The following is a 19,700-nucleotide window of genomic DNA, read 5'->3' as shown; positions in this document are numbered from 1 at the left end:
AAAAGGGCTGGGAGGGGGAGACCAAGGACCAGCCCTGGCAAGGAACATGCCAGGGTGTCATTTCCCCTGCTGTCATGAAATAGGTGTTTTGGGTTTTGTTTGTTTGATATCTTGGAGTAAAATTTGAGAGCCCAGTGCCACGGGCAGTGCTGCAGGGAATGACAGAAGGGGAGCAGGGGTATCCCTGCCCTGGCAAAGGTGGCAGGACAGAAAAAGGGGGAGTGAGGGGCTGAGGTGGGGGGCATGCACTTGGGGCAGTAGATCCTGGGGTGCCTGTGCAGGGGTTGAGTTCCCTTCGCTACACTCAAGCACATGGGGAACAGCAGCCCTTGCATCCCTCCCAAAAGAAGCAGAGAGACTCAGTTACACTTCAGTCCTTAAATAAATACAAAGACACCAACCACTCTCAGCCGTGGCTGTGGCAGGCACACGCCTGCAAGCTGGGAGAGCTCCCCCGCTGTCACATGCTGCTCCAGGGCTGAACCGCACCAAGATCCACAGTGAAGCCCTTGGACCAGGGCCATCTCCTCTTCCCTGAAGACCTGGCTTAGGTCTACAGGGACACCAGCCGTGATGTCTCACGGGGAAGGGGATGGCCACAGGGGGTTGACCCCATGCTGGCCACCACCGCGATGGCACCTCAGGTTCCTCCTTCACACCTTCCCCAGGGGATGCACAGCCAAGCCGCTCCAGGCCCTGGTTGCAGCCACATCCACCATGTGTCCACACAGGGGGTTAAGTAGCTGGAGGAATCTCCTCGATATATACACATGGGCACACACACACACCCTACTCCTCTTCTGCCAGTCCCACAGTGCAGCTGGTCCTCGATGTTAGGGCAATCTGGGACCTCCCTGTTCTGAGACACAAAAGGGGTGGCATGGGGTGAGCATGGCTCTTTGGGCCCAGACGAGCTCCACCGTAGGGGTGTTAGTCATGGGAGAGCTGTTCCTCCTGAGCATCGATTGCCATAACCCCATGGGATGCTGGGGCTCGGGTTCATGCCTGGCTTCAGATGCTGCGGGGATGACAGGGAGGATGCAGCAGGGACCAACCCCCCAGGCAGAATCATCCCCTTGTCTGATCAGAGGCAAGGTCTGAAGGGAAATCGCCACTGCCTGGCAGAGTATTGCACCCCCATCTCTCACCCAGGTGGCACCTGGGGCTCCCAGGGTGAAGGATGGGGCTCTTCCCACCACTCCAAGGGTCTGAGCCTTACCCAAGTCCTTGGGGACCTGTTTCACCCCAGCCATGGCCTGGGCGTTCTGGCTGCGAGCCATGGCGCAGGGCGGGCGCCAAGGGTACTCGGGCTGCAGGAGGAGATGGAACAGAAATGACATGTTACCAGGGATGTGAATCACGAGGCTGTGCTCTATATTTGATTGCTGGGGTGTGAGGAGAAAGAGGGGAAGGAAGAGGACTGAGCATTCACGTGCCAAGAGGACACATGCTCAGCTCCCTGCTTGGTGACTCAGTGGCCATGGAGGACCCGCTTGCGTGGGACCCTCATGTGGCACAGGTAGACACTCACCGGGGGAAAATGGTGGAAGTTTTGTCCCGGCGTGTGCTCGCTCGGCATCGCTGGCGGGTATCGGATCTGCTGCCACTCATCAAAGCCGTGGCACATGGGGTGAGCCATGGGGGGACTGTACTGGTACTGGTACACAGGGCAGGCAGGGCCCAGCGGCCCCGGCAGTGGCTCAGGGTGCAGCCTCTCTCCAGAAGCCTGCAAGGAGCCAGGGGAGATGCTGGGGAGAGCCCTGAAGGCAGCCCACCAACACCTCAATGCCCCAGCTCAGAGCTTCTCCTCCAATATGAGATATGGGGCTGAGGCCCCACAGACCCCAGCCCCTCTGCCCAGGAAGGGTTTTCCCCCCATGCGCACCTGTTTGTGCTGTTTCAGCAGCTTCTTCAGCTTCTCCTTCTCCTCCTTCTCCCTCTGGCAGTCCTCTTTGGAGGCCCGAAGCTGGGAGAAAGGGGGGATTAGTGCAGAGCTCACTCTGTCACCTTCCTCGTCTGTGGGGCAGGGGATGCTGTGGTGCCCCATGGGAATGTCTGCACTATTCCCCCCCCCCAACATCAGACTCCCAGGAGAGGGGCAGAAGGAAGAGATGAGTGAAAGGAGATGCTCTAGCAGTGACAACTGGCAGCTCCAAGATGGGTACAGAAGCCATGACACTGGGGACAAGGATCTCTGACATACCTTGAGGGGACACAAGCCTCCTCCTGGGGTGCTGCCCACAGCACCCAGTGCTTCTCACCTGGTTGTTGGACAGGACCAACTGCTTCTGCAGCTTTTCCAGCTGCTGCTTCAGCTCTTCTTTCTCCTCATTCATCCTCTCCCTGTCACTCCGCTCCCGCTGGAAGTCCTCTTCAAAAATTTTCACCTGACAGAAGGGAGGGGAGTAGGTGCACCTGGCTGTGGGTGGACACCTCCCCCAAACACCCCCAATTGCTGCGTTGCCATCCCTGATCCCACCAGCTGCACCAAGCCCCAGGCAGGCAGGTTGGCACGATGGCCCACAGCTGTGGTCCCTCCAGCTGAAGACGTGGTGGATGCTGAGCTAGGTCCCCCATCCCCACCACTGCAGCACAGACACCTGTCTTGGCCTGCTGGGCTGCTCCTGGCCACAATGGGCTCTTTACTGGGGGGTGCCAGGGCATGTAGCTCCCTCCCCATCTCAACAGGAGCAGATGCCATGTTGTCTTGTCCTACCTGCTGCTTGAGGAGCTCATTCTGGGTCAGCAGCTCCTGCTGTGGCACCTTCCCAGCTGGCTCCATAGCACTGGCAAAGATGGGTGGTGGGGAGGCCTGGACATTCAGCGCCTCCTCTAGTGCCTGGAGAGGAAGAGGAGCGGGGAGGAGGGGTCAGAGCAAGGTGCTGTGCCCACAACATCTCCGGAGGGCCACAGGCACAGGCCCAGTGTGGGAAGTGGGTATAACTGGGCAAGAGCTGGGCAGGAAGAGGTTGATCAGGGTCAGTTTTTGGGTCTGAGAGATGAAAAGAGGCTGGAGAACGTAAAAGACATTTTGCAGGGAGGGGGGTTTTCCCTGGCCCCCACCTTGTTCAGCCTCTGGATCTCCTTCTCCTGGTATTCCCGCTGCCTGGTGACTGGAGCCAGCTGCTCCTGCAGGAACCGCATCCTCTGCTGCAGGTCCCTCACCTCCATGGCCAGCCTCTCCTTCTCTGCCTGCAGGACCGAGGGAGAAGGGGGATCAGCCAGAGCAGGGCAACTGGGTGTCCCTGCTGCCCTTCCTGAGGGACTCACCTCCTCTGTTTCAATCCGGGACTTGGCCAGAAGCAGCTTGCGGTCAAAATCCCGTTGCTTTTGCTCCCGCTCTGACTCCAGCTCAGTCAGTGCCCTGCGGGCCTCAGCCAGCTCCTGCTGCAGGTCTGTCACCTGCCAGGAGGGAGAGGGGACATTGGCCTGCCCACAGGGACCCACACTGGAGAGGAGGGACAGGCAGCCCCGAAGTCTCCCCCTACAGCTGGTCTCCTCCAAGCCTCCCAGCAGAAACATGTCCCCCAAGCATTCAGACCTACCTTCTGCTCGTACTTTTGCTTCGTGGCTCGGAAGTGCTGATCCCATTGCTTATTCACCTCCAGCAGCTGTAGGAACAGAGGAATAGCTGAACGGGAGCCCAACCCCATCACCAAGCCAGCCATGGTGACCCCCAGCAGCCTCCCATTGCAAAATCACCTCGGGGTCCAGCTGGATGAAGATCCCAGCCCCAGCAGCGCGTCCCTGCGGCTCCGCAGCCCTGTCCCAGTTTCCCCACACTGTCCCAGTCTCCTCGTGCACCCATCACCCATTCTCACCCTGCTCACAGCAGGGCTTCCCCCCAGCCCCATCCTCACCTCCCTGCGCTGGTGCTCCAGGATCTTCACCTTCTTCTCCTTGGCCTCCAGCTCTCCTCTGCCTGGCGCCTTCTCCACCGAGGCCCCACTCTGCTGGACACGCACAGGGGAACCATTAGGGCTTTTGTGGAAGCTGTGCCTGAGACAGGCCAAACACGAGCCGGTTCCCCTGCCACCGCCTCCTCATCTCCTCAAGACCCTGAGAAGTCCTGCTGGTCATACTGGGGGCTTGATTAAAATCAGGCCACGCTTGCTGATGGGTCAGTGGGCTTCCTGCCTCCTCCCCAGCCCTCTCTGATGGTGACACTGCCTCCTCACCTGCTGCTGCTCGGCACCTTCCCTCTTCCCGCTGTCCTGGCTGCTCAGCATCACCATCCTCCGGAGCTCCTGGTTCTCACACCTGCAGGCATGGAGGGACATGTCAGCACAAAGAAACACCCAGGGCAGTCCTATCCCCCTCCCTACCACCCACCCTCACCTGAGCTTCTCCAGCGCCTGATTTCTCTGCTCCAGGTCCCGCTCCAGCTTGGTTCGCAGCTCATTGTTCTCACTGTGCAGGGTTTCACACAGTGTCTGGGGGGCGAATGCCAGCAGCGTGAGGACCACAGCCAGCCCCAAGAGACTCCTTGACCACCCACCTCACATCAAGCCCTGGCACAGAGGTGGATGTCCACCTCAGGGTGGACAGGAGGTGCTTGATGGGGGGGAAAAAAATATATATATCCCTGTGAAGAGGCCAACCAGCCACTGCTAACCTGCAGGAACGTTGTCCGCTGCTCGTTCTTGTGCACCTTGGAGGCCAGGCGCTTGAGCTCAGAGGCCATGTAGCCCATGCGCACAAAGACCTGGTCCTTGCTGGCCTCCTTGGTGCAGCCGCTCAGTGTGTTCTCCAGCTGCTGCAGCTGGGGCAGCAGGTTGGTGTCCTCACTCGGTGACTGCTCCAAGTCCTGGGGACGGGGAAAAGATGAAGCATGGTCAGATCAGTTCAAGGAGCATCGCAAAGCTCCCTCTCAGGGCAGCCTTGTCACCGCCAACCAGGGCTGTAGTGGGAGCTGGGCCAGTGCTCAGACCCTCTGCAACAGCCCTCGGTACGCTGACAAATCGTGTTGGCTTTGTAAAAGTTTGATTCCCAGCTGCTGGACATGGGACACCAAGTCCCCAGGTGGAAGGGGGCAGTACAGCAGTACAGCAGCTCTTTCAGCCCATGCAGCTCCTCATGTCCCTCGTCAGTCTGAGCAGACCATGCTCCGGGCTTGCTGATAACAGTGGAGACATCACCACCCCAATCCTGTCTTCTGCCTGAATTCTCCCAGTTGGCACCAGGACCAGAAATCCCAGCTCCTGAGACTGTCATAGAATCATTTTGGTTGGAAAAGACCCTCAAGATCATTGAGTCTAACTGCTAACCTAACACTGGCACTAAACCATGTTCCTAAGAACCTCATCTCCACATCTTTTGAACACCTCCAGGGATGGTGACTCAACCACTGCCCTGAGCAGCCTGTTCCAACGCCCGACAGCCCTTTCCATTAATATGTTTTTCCTAATACCCAATTCAAACTTCCTCTGGTGCAACTTGAGGCTATTTCCTCTTGTCTTGTTCCTTGAGAGAAGAGACCAACACCCTCCATGCTACAATGTCCTTTCAGGTAGCTGTGGAGAGCAATAAGGTCTCCCCTCAGCCTTCTGAACAGCCTGAACAGCCCCAACTCTCTCAGCTGATCCTCATAAGACTTGTCTTTTCCATGTACACCCCAGCATGTGCCAGGAGCTAAGGTTTGCCACGTGAGGGGTGGCCTTACCCCATTCCCCATCTCCTCTTTGTCCCTGTCCCCCAGCATGGTTCTGCAGCTCTCTTGCCCACCAGGAACCCAGGTGTTTCACTGCAGCACCAAGCAGGTGCTGCACAGGATTTAAACAGTGGCTGGGAAAGCCCCGGTCAGGAACACCCATCGGCGTCACGGCACACCCTCACCCATGCACTAGGGATGTCCCCAAGGGGCTCACCCTCCCCTGGTGTGGCTTGTTACCTCCTCCACTGACTGGGAGACATGGCCGGCACAATGCAACCTGTCTGCACACCCCAGTGCCACCCCTGCGCCAATGGGCTCGACTGTCCAACCACACACCGTGGGCACCAGAGCCACTCACCGCTCTCCCCATCTCCTGAGGAAACCCCTGCGCTTCCACAGCGACGATCTCAAACTCAGAGGAGGATCCCTGCAAGATGGGGGGAAAGCCAGGTCAGGTCTCCCCAGGGAATGGCAACCCAGGACACTTCCATGTGGAGGCAGGGACCACAGTGGGGAAGCTGAGTCCTCCTTTTGGATTTCTCCCTGTTTCTAGAGGCTAAAGGCTGCCTCCTTTTGCTTTAACTAGATAGAGGGTCTCTGCCTCCGGCCATCCCAGCACCAGCTCTCGCGTTCACCAGACTCACGCTTGGAGGAGATTTTCGTGCTTCCCTGTCTGGCTGGGCGCTGCCCGGGACGGCCTGCGTGGAGCTGGGATCAGGGCCGATGGCTGCAGAGAGGGGAGAGGACAGAGCCATGAGCCTTTTGGAGAGCAGGGCCCCTCCCCACTCGGTGCAGGGATGCGGAAAGCCGGCACCCATGAAGCCAGGCACCGAAGGTTTCCACCCCAGCTATGGGGATGGGACAGAAACCCCCTTCTCAAAGGGAGAGCGGCAGTGGTTTGACACACTCTGGAGACAAGAGGGCTGTGAGAAACCCTCATGAAAGTCTCCTTCACACCCCTCTCCCTTTCCCTGAGCTCAAAGATCCCAAGTCATCAGGTTATCCCTCCTCAGCCACTCTCCTGTCTCCTACCTCCAGTTTCCACCAGGTCCTCCAAGGAAGACGATGCCACCAGCATTTTGTTGTCCTTCACAAGGTCCTCAGCTTTCTGCCGCAGCCTGGATGCCTCCAGCTGAGACTCCTCCAGCAGCTCTCCTGTTGTGGACAACAGAAAGATACTCAACCTCCCTTCCCAAAGTTCCTGCCCTGCGGCTGCTCCATCCACCAGCACAAAGCCTCCTGCTTGGGTGGAAAAGAGCCCAGCATGGTTCTTCTTCATCCAAAAAGAACTTTTCTTGGCCAAATCCAATGGCAAAGCCCTACCAGCAGCTCACTGGCTGCAGAGTTCCCCATGCTGACACACAGAGGGCTGGCTACAGGAGGCAGAAGGGCAGCACTGCATCTCTTAGAGATCTCTGCCACCTCCCAAAAGAGGCATATTTAATCCTAAGTGGTGCAAGGTCCAGCCCACCAACTTGGGGGTCTGGTACACCGATGCAATCCCTCTCCCCACCCCGAGCTGCTCCCACACCAGTGAGCCCCAGTCCCAGGTAGGGACATGGTGACATGATGGGAATCATGAGGCTGGTGGAAATTCAGCTGCAGAAGTGGGACTCGAAAGTGGAAGCTGGGTCACGAGACTGAAAACAAAACTGGGGGTGCACAGGGGGAAGGCAGCCAAGGAGGAGAAAGGGGGTGGCATGACTTGGCTGGGGCGTTTCAACACCAGAATGTCCCCCCTGCTGCGGGGAGCACCCAACATCAGGGACTTTGAGCAGCACCTGGGAAAAGCCCCTGACCTGACAGGGATTGCAGGAGGTGAGGGCTTTCAAAGGCAGAAGAAATCTCAGCACCTGCGACCTGCCACTGCAGGATTCCAAGGAGCTGACCTGGCTCCATCACTTGCCTTTTATTCAGCCGTTTATCCCACCGTAAAGCACACTGGAAGTTCAGCAAAAGCATTGTTCCCTCCACACCGCAGCATGAAAAAGCCCAGAAACCATGCTCAACCCCCAGGACAGGGACAGTCTTGCTACTGCCCTAGTGCCAAGACCCCCTTCCCCAGCTTCTCATAGCACCTTTCCTAATTACTCCAAGAAAGCCGCAGGCTTGGTGCGTCCAGACTGAGCTGCCCCAAAAGCAAATATTGTCCCCCAGCCACACGGCAGTTACCAATAGACTTGATCCCCTGCATCTTCTCCTTCAGCCGGGCATTTTCCTCCATCAGCCGCTCAAAGGCAGTGGATTCATTTTCCTCCGTCCCCCCACCAGGGTCGTAAATGCGGTAGGGTCCTCTCCCTTCCATGCCAGCCATTCAGTTGCCTATTTCCTAGCCAGGCATCCCTGCAAGGCAATGGAGCACGGTGTCACTTTCCCCTGGCCCTGGATGGTGCCGTGGTCCCCTGGTCCCAACCCTGCAGGGGCCTGGGGCGCCAGGCAGACAGAGGCAGGGTGGCCTCACTGGACAGCAGAGAAATGTCCCAGGTGAAGGCACTCCCTGCTACGGCCCTGCTTGGGGTGAATATGCCGGGGTGACTCATGGCCATGAGAAGTGTCACACGAGAAGACATCACTAGCACCCTCAGCCAAGGCCAGTTCTCAGCCCTGTGGGGGGTGGGAGTCCCTGAGATGGTCACAACTGCCTGTCCCAACACCCCTGTGGAATGGGGACTCAGTCCAGGACATCCACCCATGCTGGTGCAGACCTGGGCACTGCCCCTGGAGCATCCCACTCATTGCAGGGTATTTGTGGGGTGCAGAAAGGATTGCAGGGGGTTGTTTGGGGAGGGGCAGTGTCTGCAGACGCAAAAGCCTTAACCCACAGCCGGTGGGCTGTTTGGGCAGCACTGGGGTGGGCAGATGAGCCCCAGCAGCCAGGCAGGGACCCACTCTGCCATCCGGCTCAGCCAGAGAAACCAGTGGCCAACAGCATGGCTTCCCAAATCAGGGCATCAGTAACAGCCAGGCACTGGGCCAGAAGCAAAATCCGAGGAAACACCCACATGCCATTTGCTTTTTAAATTCCTTGTGTTTGTGGGTGGCCCAAGGCCTCCCTCTCGCTGAGCTCTGGCCTGGGGACAGCCAGGCAGCACCCCAGCCCCAGGTCTCACCCATCTCCTGGGGGTGATAAAGCAGCTGCTGTGAATCACAGCCCAGCTCATCAAAAACACCCCCCACCCCCAATGCCAGCTCACTATAACGCAGGACAGCGTGGCAGCCAAGACAGCGCTGGGGGCAATGCCAGCTGGGGCACTGCCATGAGGACCACAGGAGCACCCAAGTGCTCTTCCACCCAGCCAAGGCAGCTGGGTGCTCATGAGCTGGGGGAGAGGGGAGAAGCAAAGGGGGGGCCCATTTTGAAAGGGGAAGAGGGGAAGCCTGTACCTGAAACCATCTTGACCTCAGACTAATGCTTATGTCAGGAGCGATCTGGGCTGATCACCAGTTTAATGACCTGCCTGCCAGGGAGCGGCAGGGACTTTCCAGATGACAACTGCCACCTGGCAGCATCCGCAACCGGAGCCGCAATTAACACCCACCTCATCGGCAGGTAATTACACATGGCCTCAGCAGCGGTCTGCTGTTGGGAGACGCATTTGTCAGTAGGTCTCACATTCCTCCTGCTTTGCCTACTCCAAGCAGCCCCCCATTGCCTGTGGCCCCATGTGGGGAGCCCGCAGCCCCGTCCCAAGCAGCTGGAGGTGGTGACCAAGGGAGCTGCCCAGCAACTATTTCTGGAGCCCACAGCAGCTGTCAGGAAGCTGCAGAAGAAGCGGGGTGGTTTCTGTGCTGTGGGTCCCGGTGCTGGAGCATCACCACAGCTGGTAAGAAATCGCCCACCAAGGGATAAGGAAAACTTGTAGAGCAGACCTGCTGGTGGCCTGGGGACCCAGCAGCACCTCCATCACAGGCAAATGCCATTGCTTGTGGCCATGCTACCTGCCTGGTCAGCCAGAGAGAGGATGGGGACAGTGCCACAAGCAGGCTGGGGACCCAAGCCTGTTTCTCACTGGTGTCTGGTGATGCTCTGGGTCCAAACCCAGGGCTCTGGGAGCAGCTGCAAAGCAATCTTGCAGTGAACATCGCGTGGGGTGTCTGTGCCCTCTGCCAGGACGACCCCAGGTGTGGGTCAGAGAAGGTGAAGGACAAGCTGCCCTCTCACCAGGGAGCCTCTCCCCATGCAGTTTTGCAGCAGCCTGAAATGCCAGCCCCTATTTTCTTGCACTCCAGACCCCAAAGATGGGGGATCTCCACCCCACAGCACATGTGGGAGGTCCCCTACTCCTGTACATCCCTGTCCACAAGGCAATGCAGCACCAAACACCCAAATCCTGCACTGACTATCTCACCCACCAGCAGAGCTCACTCACAGTGACCCTGTGTTCTTCCAGCTGGATAGAGTCACCAAAAGTCTTCGCTGTTCCCAGTTCTCATTATTTTATTAAGGATTTCTCTACCCAAGGTCTGTACTCCACCAGGCAGACAGCAGCAGAAGAGTGACAGGAACTGTTTTCAAACAGCAGCCGTGGAGAAGAACTGAACTATCTCCAGCTGACAGAAGCACAGATCAGCCACAAATTCACCAGACAACAAGACCCAGTGAGAGGGGAGGGTTTCTGCAGCATCTGAGCCCATCACCGGGATCAGGGCAGGTTTGTCCTGGGTGAGGAACAGCCTCATTTCTGCAAGGAGCTGATGGGACCGAATTGATGCTCTGAGGACAGGACCCTGGACCAGGTCGCTGTTCCCAGTCCTGTTAGGTTTTGTTTGTTTTCCTTAAGAGTTTTGAAAGGTGAGATTTGCAGTGAGAAATCTCACATTTCAGTAAGAACACCAGGGGAGGAAGGGGGGCTATAGACAAGCATGTAAAAATGGTTACAGACACAAAGAAAACTCCAGAATAAACCTCCAAACCAGCAAAAAAACACTTCTCTTTTTGCCAATCAACAGTTTCTAATCTAATCTGACAGTATCTCACAGCCTGGGGGGGTTGAGGGCCAGCCACGGACCTTGGCTGTTTGGCTCATAACCGGCTCCGTGCCACCAGCACAGGCTGCCAGATGCTGCAGCTGCCCGTGGGCATTGCTGGTTGTGAGTGGAGCACTGAGACCTTTAGGTAGTAAATTTTTATGACAACTCAGCAAAAGGAGAGAATGAGAGAGCAGGGGAGACTCCCAGGCAATGAAGAAAGCAGGGCTGTATTTAAATAGCTGTGGCTTAGGAACAAGTTGGCACTGTGTAGCCGCGGACTGGTTGTTCCCTCTGCATATTGTGGCCCCAGCACCACAGCCATTGCTACACTGGCCACACAGAAGGAAATTATTCCTGCTTTAAAATTACCAAACAGCTGAAGATACAAAAGGCGGAGGATGCAAATTCTGCACAGCGAGCAGGCCAGCACTGCTGGAGGTTTGCTTTCAGCAGCGAGACCCAGAGCACAAACCAGCCTCCCGAAGCTGCAGGCTTGGCAGCTCATGAATTCTCATCCCACGATCCATGGTGGGGGTTCAGCCCAGCCCTTCGAAGAACCGGGTTTTCCTTAGCCCAGCACACAACATTCCCAGGCAGTCTCCTCCTCACCAGGATCACCCGAGGTGAAGGCAAACCCCTGCAGGCTGCCAGCATCGTTTTCCCATGACCGGGACTGCCGGGCCCCCAGCAAAAGCCACTCCAGATAGACACTATAGAGGATTTTTTTGTTTGTTTTAATAATTTTGCTGGAATTCAGCAAAGTGCCACAGCCCCTGGCCCAATTTCTTTTCAACTCCAGAGCACCAGCAGCTCCCCAGACCAGGGACAACCATCATTCCCGGGCTGATGGGCCGGGGTCCCTGGGCTCATTTGCTGGGAAGCAAAAGCAGAGCTGGCTTTAGGAGGAAGTAACAATAAGGAGTTTCTGGGCACTGCAGTCAAGTCAGGAACAATAAGATAAAAGCAAACATTGCAAGGCTCAGATCCCAAAGGAAAAGGTCTGAACCTCCACTTGAAGAATTTTTCTTCCCAGCCTGGCCAGCTGCAGAGAAACGGTGGGAAAGGCATAAGCCCCATCTGAAATTCAGCAGATGTTACAGATGTGCTCTGGCCAGAAATGCCACCCTTGCCTGAGAAACCCACCTCCCGCAGAACCTTCACAAAGCTACCTGTTTCTGACAAGGCAGCCAGACTTGGCAGTGGTGCTCCCCTGTGCAGCACAGTGGTGTTTTTTTGCAATACCCTGTCTTATGCTGCAAAGATATCTTGCTTCATGCTGTCTGCTCCATTTCTTCCCCCTGCAGAGCTCAGTAGCTATCATGGCTGCTTGACACAGCGCTCCAGAGCACAGCAAGGCACAGCCACCCCTTTCCTTGCAGCTCCAGCGCATCCCAGGCTGCTCCTGTCCAACCTGGTGCACTTCAGCCAGGCAAGAACCAAGCAGCAAAAGACAGCAGAAACACAAGGCTACGCCTGCAAAGCCACCTTGCTCACCCAAAGCCTAAGAATTGTTCCTTAAAACTAAATCTGCAGTGCCACAGGAGTAGATGGTTCAGCTTCTTCCATCCATGAGTGTTTTGTACCAGCTACTGGCAAGCAACAACCCACAGCCCTGTGCTAAACAGGTCTCCCTGGCATATAGGTCAGGCGAAAAGGGCATTGTGGGATTTCTTGCAGTGCCAGGAACGATGCCAAAGGCTGCAAAAAGCCTCCACTCTTTTCTTATTGCTTTGCCACACCACACAGACAGCTCTCATGGACACACCTGGCTAGAACCTTCCTGCCTCCAGAACTCACCCCAGTGCTCAAAGTCCAGTCTCCAGCACGCTTTGGCCACAGTCTCAATGAAATTTGCACTCCAAAACAGCCTGTGGCAGCATTTGGCTCCCTGATACAGGAAGCAACCTTTACCCAGAGGCACTGAAGAATGGAACAGTCAGATCCCGAGAGGCTGCAGGTGCCCACCAAGTCCCATCCAGAGCTATTTTCACCCCAAACCAGGGCTGACAGGCAGCATCTTTCTTTCCTCTGCCCTCAGGGAGAACCCTGGCCTGGAATTGAAGGAGGAGAGATGGGGAGGCAAGTTGTGCGCTCCCCCCCCAAAGGAGGATGCTGTCATCCCCACTACGTCTATTCCAGCCTCTGGCCCCGCATCCCATGAGGGCTCCTCGGAGCTGCCAACCCTCGGGGTTCCGTCCCTGCCTGGGGAGAACCACAAGCCCAGAAATAGTCAGAAGGCAGATGCGGGGGCCGGGGAAACGCCGGGGTTGTGTAAGGCAGAGCGAGGGGAGGAGCGAGCCCGGGGTGCGGGGCTGTCCGGACCCAGGGGCCGGGGGGAAGGAGAGGACCCTCCCCAGCAGCATCACCTCCCCGGGCCCTTCCCCACCGCCAGGCATCGCCCCCGCCGGTGAGCCCCGGCTCCTCTGCAACCGCCCTGCCCTTTGGGGAGCGGCGAGAGGAGCCGACATCCCCAGCCCTGCAACGAGAGAGGGAAAACTGAGGCACGACTATCGCGACAAGCCTGTAGCAGCCGGGCTGTCCCCAGCAGCGTAGCCCCGGCCCCTTCCAGGGTTGCACCTTGGCCGCCCGCGGAAACCGACAGCCCAGGAAACGGTCAGATACGGGCAGCCTCGAGCCTCGCCGGGACCCCTCGCTGGGGCGGCGATACCCAGTAAGACCCCGGTGCCCCAGGCAGGGCGGCATGGCACTGTACCGCCCCGAGCTCACCTGCCGTACGCCCCCAAAGCCGGGTGGGCCCCAGCGCCGCTCCCGGTACCGCTCAGCTCCGCCGCCAGCACCGGAGGAAGCGCTTGGGGAGACGGGACCGACGGTTCCGCCCCCGGGAAATTCCCAGCCTGACGGACAGGCACCGCAGCCAATCGGCGCGGAGCGAAGGTTATAAAGAAGGAGGGCGGGGATAGGCAGTGAGTGGTCAGTCATGGCGGCGTAGCGGCTGTTTGTGCTGCTGCCTGGGCTCCCCGGGCTGCTCTGCTCCCGCGGAGCCGCTCGGCACAGTGGAGCCCTGAGGGGCAGAAGGAGCCGGCCTGCCTCCCCCTCAGGGGATCCCGCTCGCTGGGGAGCGGCAGGCCCGGGACCAGCAGCGGCTTCCCCAGCTTATCTAGAGACAAGATGGCGGGGCGGAGGGGAGGGCAGGGCGGAGGAGCCACCTTGCACCCTTGGTGCTGCTTCTGGGGTGCAGCCAGCTGGCCGTGTGGAAGAACAGCCGATGGGGGCGCCATACTGCAGAGACCCCAGGTCCTCAGCCGCTGTGGCAGCCCAGGCTGTCTGTTCAGGCCGGGTGCCCAGAGCAGCCCGAGTGCTCCCGCAGGCCCGGTCTGGCTCCCCGGAGCTTTCCTGCTTGGCACCTGAGGCAGGAGAATTCCCCATCGAGTCTGTCTCTGGAGCTATGTTACACGAGCAAATTACACCTCCCAGCTGGATCGTTTATTACCAGCAATCCTTTGTGCTGCTGCGTTATTGTGCGTTTCATGAACAACAGGAACCATCCAGAGGAGCAGGAACCACAGGGAGCACCCGCTGGTTTTGTGTAGCTCTTTGGGACTTGCTCTGCAGCAGCCTTTCTTTCTTGTGTTGTTTTTTCCACAAGGAAGGTGCTTTATGTATATATATATGTAAAAACGACAAAATAGAAGCAAAGAAAGCCTGCTGTAAGCAGACAAGCTGTTTGTTCTCTTCCTGTTCTGGTGTTTCTTCCTTGGGTGGCTGCTGCTGGGCTCACGGAGCTGTCGTTCATCAGCCATCGGGCTGTTTCCAGCTGTCCCGGCTTCCTACTCAGCTCAGTCCAGATGGTTACACCACTTCTTGGCGATTTGATGTTTTGTGTCGTAAAAATTAAAAAAGAAAACAAACTCCTTTTCTGCCTGCCCTTCATTCCAAGCAGGACGTTGTCCTGGCAGCCTGGCTGGGTTATGAGGCAGCTCAGCAGGTGCTGGGACGCCGACGTGCTCGTTGTCTGGGCTTGTGCCCAAGGTCTCAACAGGGGATGAGGCAGCAGGACCCCACACACAGCCAACATCTTCCCTTTTGTTCCCCCAAAGGGCTTGTTTTCCCCCACAGACCCAGCGCTATTCTGTAAACCCTCGAAAAACCCAGTTTTAAAGCTAAGCACATTCCCACAGAACAGAAAACATCTTGTTTATAAGATAAGGTCTCAGCCTGCAAAAAAATAGCCAAACCCCAGCTCTATTTCTGAGCGTACCATCTTGGGTACGCTTGCACCAAAAAAAGCATAGTGGTACTCACCCGGCCGGGTTGCCGAGGGGCTGGCGGGGGTTAGAGCCCTTTGCGCCAGGCCTCTCCGGCTGCAATCCCCAAATGCAGGAAGGCCGGCCCAGCTGAGCTTACTTTTAGGCACAGAGAAGGGGAATTCCCCATGATGGAGGCCCCAGACAGCCTCTGTGTGGTTTTGATAAGGAGCCAGGCACGGCTTAAAGGGCTCCCCTGTGCCGTTACAGAGGCTGCTGAGCCCTGTCAGGTATTAGTCAGCAGCAGGAGGGGTGGGGGGGCTGTTGTGGAGCCTGTGATTCACTTTTGGACAACTGGAGGGCCTGGTTACATCATTCTCCTTGCCTGGTTTCCGAGCGACTTCCGACCGGGTTTGTGAGCACGTCGTGTGTCTTCCCAGGGAACCTGCTGCGTCTTGCGAGAGGCTTCATCATTGTCCCTCGCGCATTTCCATCCCATTCCTAAGAAAGACGGGGACAGACTTTTTAGCAGGGCCTGTTATGATAGGACAAGGGGGAATGGGTTTCCATCCACCAAGATGACAGATGGTCAGAATCAAGGCTGGAGCCAGCTGGTGCTGAAGTAAACACTGAAGTGTTTTAAGTGATTTAAGTGTTTCTGTTTCACAGAGGCTGATTCCAGCTCTTTGCCATGAAGTTGTACCTGGCAGAGCATTTGATCCACACTCGCCAGGTGTGACCTGTGAGGCCCAAAGAGCACCTGGCTTTAGTCCGGGTGTTTGGGTGGTGGGAGCGCAGGTGCTGGGCAGGAAGGGTGAGGAACCAGGGGCTTTGGGACCGGCCAGCAGCTCAGGTACCCGTGGATGTGGTCAGTCAATGGTGTGCCCTCACCCAGCACCTCTCCACCTCTCTACCCAGCTGCTCTTTGTGTTTCTTTCTACCTGAGGTCACCAGCTCGGGCTGACCCAAATGCCAGGATGAATTTCACTATGAAAACTAAAGGCTTTTGGTTCCCTTGGTCCTTCCTCATTCCTTGGGTCCCGCTGTGCTCACGGGAGAGAACTCACCTGACGGCACCTGTGATTCATGAGCACGCCTGGGTGGCTGTGAAGATGTGTTCATAGCTGACACTTTTAGATACTAGGGTGTTTTTTTTGGCGTAGAGGGTTGGGATCAGCACCTTCAGCAGAGACTTGTTCACATGAAGGCACCCTGATTGCTTTTGTGTTGTTTTGGATCGGGACAAGCTTCCTTTGGGTTGACCCCACTCGTGGGTGAGCAAGGTGGGCTTTGTGCATGGCCAGTGGTGTGAATCCCCTGTAAAAGTGGCCCAGCAGCCTGAGGCATCCAATAGACCCACCTGCCTCGGGTGCTGCTGGGCAAACAGGATGCATTTCAACCTTCCCAGCGCGATGGGGCAGCTGCAGAGCGGGCGGCGGGTGCAGTCGGTTTGGGTGCTCGTGGGTTTGGTGCGGGGGGCTGGGGGTGCTGCCAACGGGTGACTCCTGGCATCAGCAGCAGGTTTCGCGTGTGCCTCACTGATCGGATGGGTGCTCTGGCGAGGGAAGGGAAGCAGAAGGCTGACAGTGACACTGTGAGAGCGGGGAGGAAGCTAAGGCCGCAGGAGGGGATTTCCAGAACATTGTGATCTGCTGCCTATGCAAATCAGGAACTCAAATTAACTGGGCAGGGAGGGCTCTGGGATGGAGGGTGAGGGAGAGGCAGGGGAGGGAAGCTGGGCTGGGAGAGGGAAGGAGGGAATTGGGGTAGGCGAGGGGTCAGCATAGGGATGGAGAAAGGGGGCAATGGGGAGTGATCTCGCACCCCAGCCCTCCCACAGCACCTTCCCAGGGGGTCAGAGTCACACCGTGGCTTTCCAGGGATGCTGGGCTGGCTGTGCTTTGCTGAATTCCCTTCTCCCTCCACCTCTTGTGTGAGGCAAGACTCAGTGTCACCCACTTCACAGGAGGAGATGGCCTCCTCCTGCCTTCCTCCACAGCCTCACCATCCTCCCCCTCCCTACTCCACAGTCAGCAGTGGATGGGTTATGGTGGGACTGGTGCTGTCCCACAGCAGATATGCCAAAAGCTGTGAGAACAGAGTCTGGGACTGCTCAGAGGATTTCCTTGCCTGCTTTAAACTTTCAGTTATTTGGAGTCCCAATGTGTAAGATCAACAACATGCACAGAAGGGATTTTCCCCTCTTCCTCTCTCTCCAGGCCATGTCTCATCCAGTCGCAATGCCTGAGACAAAGGCTCCTCAGCGCTCATTATGTCCTGGAAAGCGGCTCCAGGCATGATGGTTTGGGGAGAGCAGCCCCGGCAAGCTCAGTTGTTTCCAGCTTTGGCTCACCATGGGGAGCAGGCTGCCTGGCGAGCAGCACCTGGATGTGAGGGGCAAGGCTGCTTCTTCCTCATCTGGCTTGGGAAGAAGAAGAGCTGAAGAAGAAACCTCTGCTGGCTGCCAAGACTTAAGGCTAGGTTTCTCCTGTGGGGGAACGGGAGGACGACGGGTGGGATGGAAGTGACTCGCTGATGTTGCAGCATTGGGCCAGGGACCAAGACCAACATCCCGCATGTCTCTGCACCAGATGTGGCTCCTCCTGGGGTCTGGGAGTAAAGAGTATCTGTAGTGGCCCCTGGGGCTGACTCAGAGGGAGAGGTCTGACCCTCTGCACATCAAACATGGGCTCGCGGGGTTTTTTTGGATGTTGCAACCTGTGAAATCTGGTATTGGCCTTGCCTGGAAGCGAGTCCTTGCCCCCCGGCATTGCTGTTCAATGCACAAACCAGCCGTGTGCTGGGTGCTGGTGTGTAAATCCCAGACCCTGGCAGCAGCTTCTCTGCAGTGGCCAGCGTGGACCTGCCTCCAGCCCTTACCTTGCTCACAGCCTTTCTAATTCTTCGTGGGTTTTTTGTGCTCATCATTTTGTCCTCCCCTTTCCTTTCCTTGCTTTCTTTGAACTGCTTGCCTTCTTGCTGACCACAGAATCTAGGCATGAGATTTGCCACCAGTTGCCCTGGGATTGGGCTGGTGGGAGCCAGCGGGTGAAGTGGGAGTGTTCCTGGAGAGCTATGGAGTGTATTTTCACTAGAGACCGGGGTGCTACAGGGATGAAGCTGCTTTGTCTGAAGGGTCTATGACCTGCTCACATATAGAGGTTTTCACGGACAAAACAGTCCTCACTTGGGGAATTTTTATTTAATTTATTGTCAATTAATACAGTTTGCTAGTGCGTGATTTGGGCATTAAAAAACAAACAAAAACAAAAAAACCCCAACCAAACAAAAAAAAAACCCCACAAAACAAAACAAAACGAACCCCAAAAAAGCCCACAAAAAACAAGTGTTCTTTCTTTCCCAGGCTTGGCTTAGGCCTTTCTCCTTCCTAGACTCAGCATTCCTTGTTTCACTGCAGGTTACTCTCACCCTGTCCCAAATCCTTTGGCAAGGTGACAGGTCACATTTAACCTTCTGGCTGCACTTCTCTGTGTTTCTTACTGGGTTTCTTCCACTCCTCTGTTCTTCTCCTTGGCCCAGGGTCCACAGCCTGTCTTGGTGCTGCTGGTCCCAGGCTCTTCTGGATTCGCTTGGAGTCCTTCTAAAGCAACACCCCTGCGCAGCACCTCCTCCTTCCTCCTGGCTGCTGTTAACCAGAGCATCTCATTTCTCTGGGCCTGGTGCAGAGACCTCAGTCTCTCCAGCATGGGAAGGCAGCAGGAGTTTAATTCAGCTGGCATTCAGATGCATTTACTGCAATGCACAACAGCAAATGGGAGCCGGTGTCCAAACAGGAGCTGGCTGCAAACTCATCAACATCTGCAAGCAAGCATCGGGGTGAGAAACAGAGAGAAGATGCCCCAGGTGGAGAGTGAGTCCCAGAGGCCATGCTTGTGCTTCCCCAGATGCTGTCACACTCCTGGCATTGCCCTCAGGGTGGGCAGCTCTGCTGAGCTCAGTCCAGTTTGTGGTTCTCCCTCACAGGGCAGCCCACTGAGAGCAGCCCCAGGTGTGCTGCCAACCCCAGCACCATACAATCATACAGTCGTTTTGGTTGGAATAGACCTTTAATATCATCGAGTCCAACTCTTAACCTAACACTGTCAAGTCCACCACTAAACCGTGTCCCTAAGAACCTCATCTCCACATCTTTTGAGCCTCCAGGGATGATGACTCCACCATTGCCATGGGCAGCCTGTTCCAGTGCTTTACAACCCTTTCCGGGAAGAAATTTTTCCCAACATTCAATCTAAACCTCCTCTGGTGCAATGTGAGGCCATTTCCTCTTGTCCTATCACTTGTTCCTTGGGAAAAGAGACCAACACCCTCCACGCTACAACCTCCTTTCAGGTATTTGCAGAGAGCGAGGTCTCCACTCAGCCTCCTTTTCTGCAGGCTGAACCTCCCTGGTTCCCTCAGCTGCTCCTCATCAGACCTGTGCTCAAAAAGCATGGAGTGGGATGCTGAAATACCCTGTGCCTAAATAGGATGTCAAGTATGCTTAAGTATTTGCAGCGATTAAATGCCGCTGGCTGTTTTCTGTTCCAGCTGTCGCAACCACTGCTGGAGATAGATCACTATGGATCTGAAGCAAGACGAAGGCTTTTTGGCAGCAGGACTTTCCAGGAGAGGGAGTTGCTCTGAGGAGGAAATCCCATCTTGTTCTCCCTCCCTGTCCCCAAACACTGTGTGACTCTGGTATCTTGCCCTCATCGCAGGAGCAGCTGGCAGTGGGTGCCAGGGAAATTCCTGGCCTTGGGACCAGTGCATTGGGGTCAGTCAGGCTTCCTTCCAGCAGCATCACTCCGAGCTGGGCCGGGAGTGATGGAGTCACCAGTGACAGGCTTAGAGCAATTGTGGTACAGCCAGAA

At 56.6% G+C, this 19,700-nt stretch overlaps 1 protein-coding gene across 6 annotated transcripts; it reads right to left on the bottom strand.

Moving 5' to 3' along the window:
- Positions 1 to 363: 363 nt before the first annotated feature.
- Positions 364 to 15,112, bottom strand: TNIP1 (TNFAIP3 interacting protein 1). 6 transcript variants are annotated; one of them, XM_005503382.3, is made up of 18 exons: positions 14,888 to 15,112; positions 7,826 to 7,996; positions 6,686 to 6,808; positions 6,298 to 6,380; positions 6,012 to 6,080; positions 4,616 to 4,807; positions 4,339 to 4,433; positions 4,179 to 4,260; positions 3,861 to 3,953; positions 3,546 to 3,611; positions 3,271 to 3,402; positions 3,064 to 3,192; positions 2,717 to 2,839; positions 2,262 to 2,387; positions 1,886 to 1,966; positions 1,532 to 1,726; positions 1,220 to 1,310; positions 364 to 859 (listed from the first exon to the last, which is right to left on the bottom strand). In XM_005503382.3, the coding sequence occupies exons 2-18, from the start codon at positions 7,965 to 7,967 to the stop codon at positions 834 to 836; spliced, it is 1,848 nt and encodes a 615-aa protein (XP_005503439.2). In that variant the 5' UTR covers positions 7,968 to 7,996; positions 14,888 to 15,112; the 3' UTR covers positions 364 to 833. The 6 variants fall into 6 exon arrangements, with proteins under 6 accessions (XP_005503439.2, XP_064885833.1, XP_005503438.2 ...); XM_065029761.1 differs by having other exon boundaries at positions 3,861 to 3,950; positions 14,888 to 15,069; XM_005503381.4 differs by lacking the exon at positions 14,888 to 15,112 and adding an exon at positions 13,352 to 13,495.
- Between the last annotated feature and the right edge of the window lie 4,588 nt (positions 15,113 to 19,700).

This window comes from Columba livia, chromosome 14 (assembly GCF_036013475.1).
Source record: "Columba livia isolate bColLiv1 breed racing homer chromosome 14, bColLiv1.pat.W.v2, whole genome shotgun sequence".
NCBI classification, from domain to species: Eukaryota; Metazoa; Chordata; class Aves; order Columbiformes; family Columbidae; genus Columba; species Columba livia.
The sequence above is the reverse complement of the archived record's forward strand: the minus strand, read 5'-3'. Positions and strand labels throughout refer to the sequence as shown.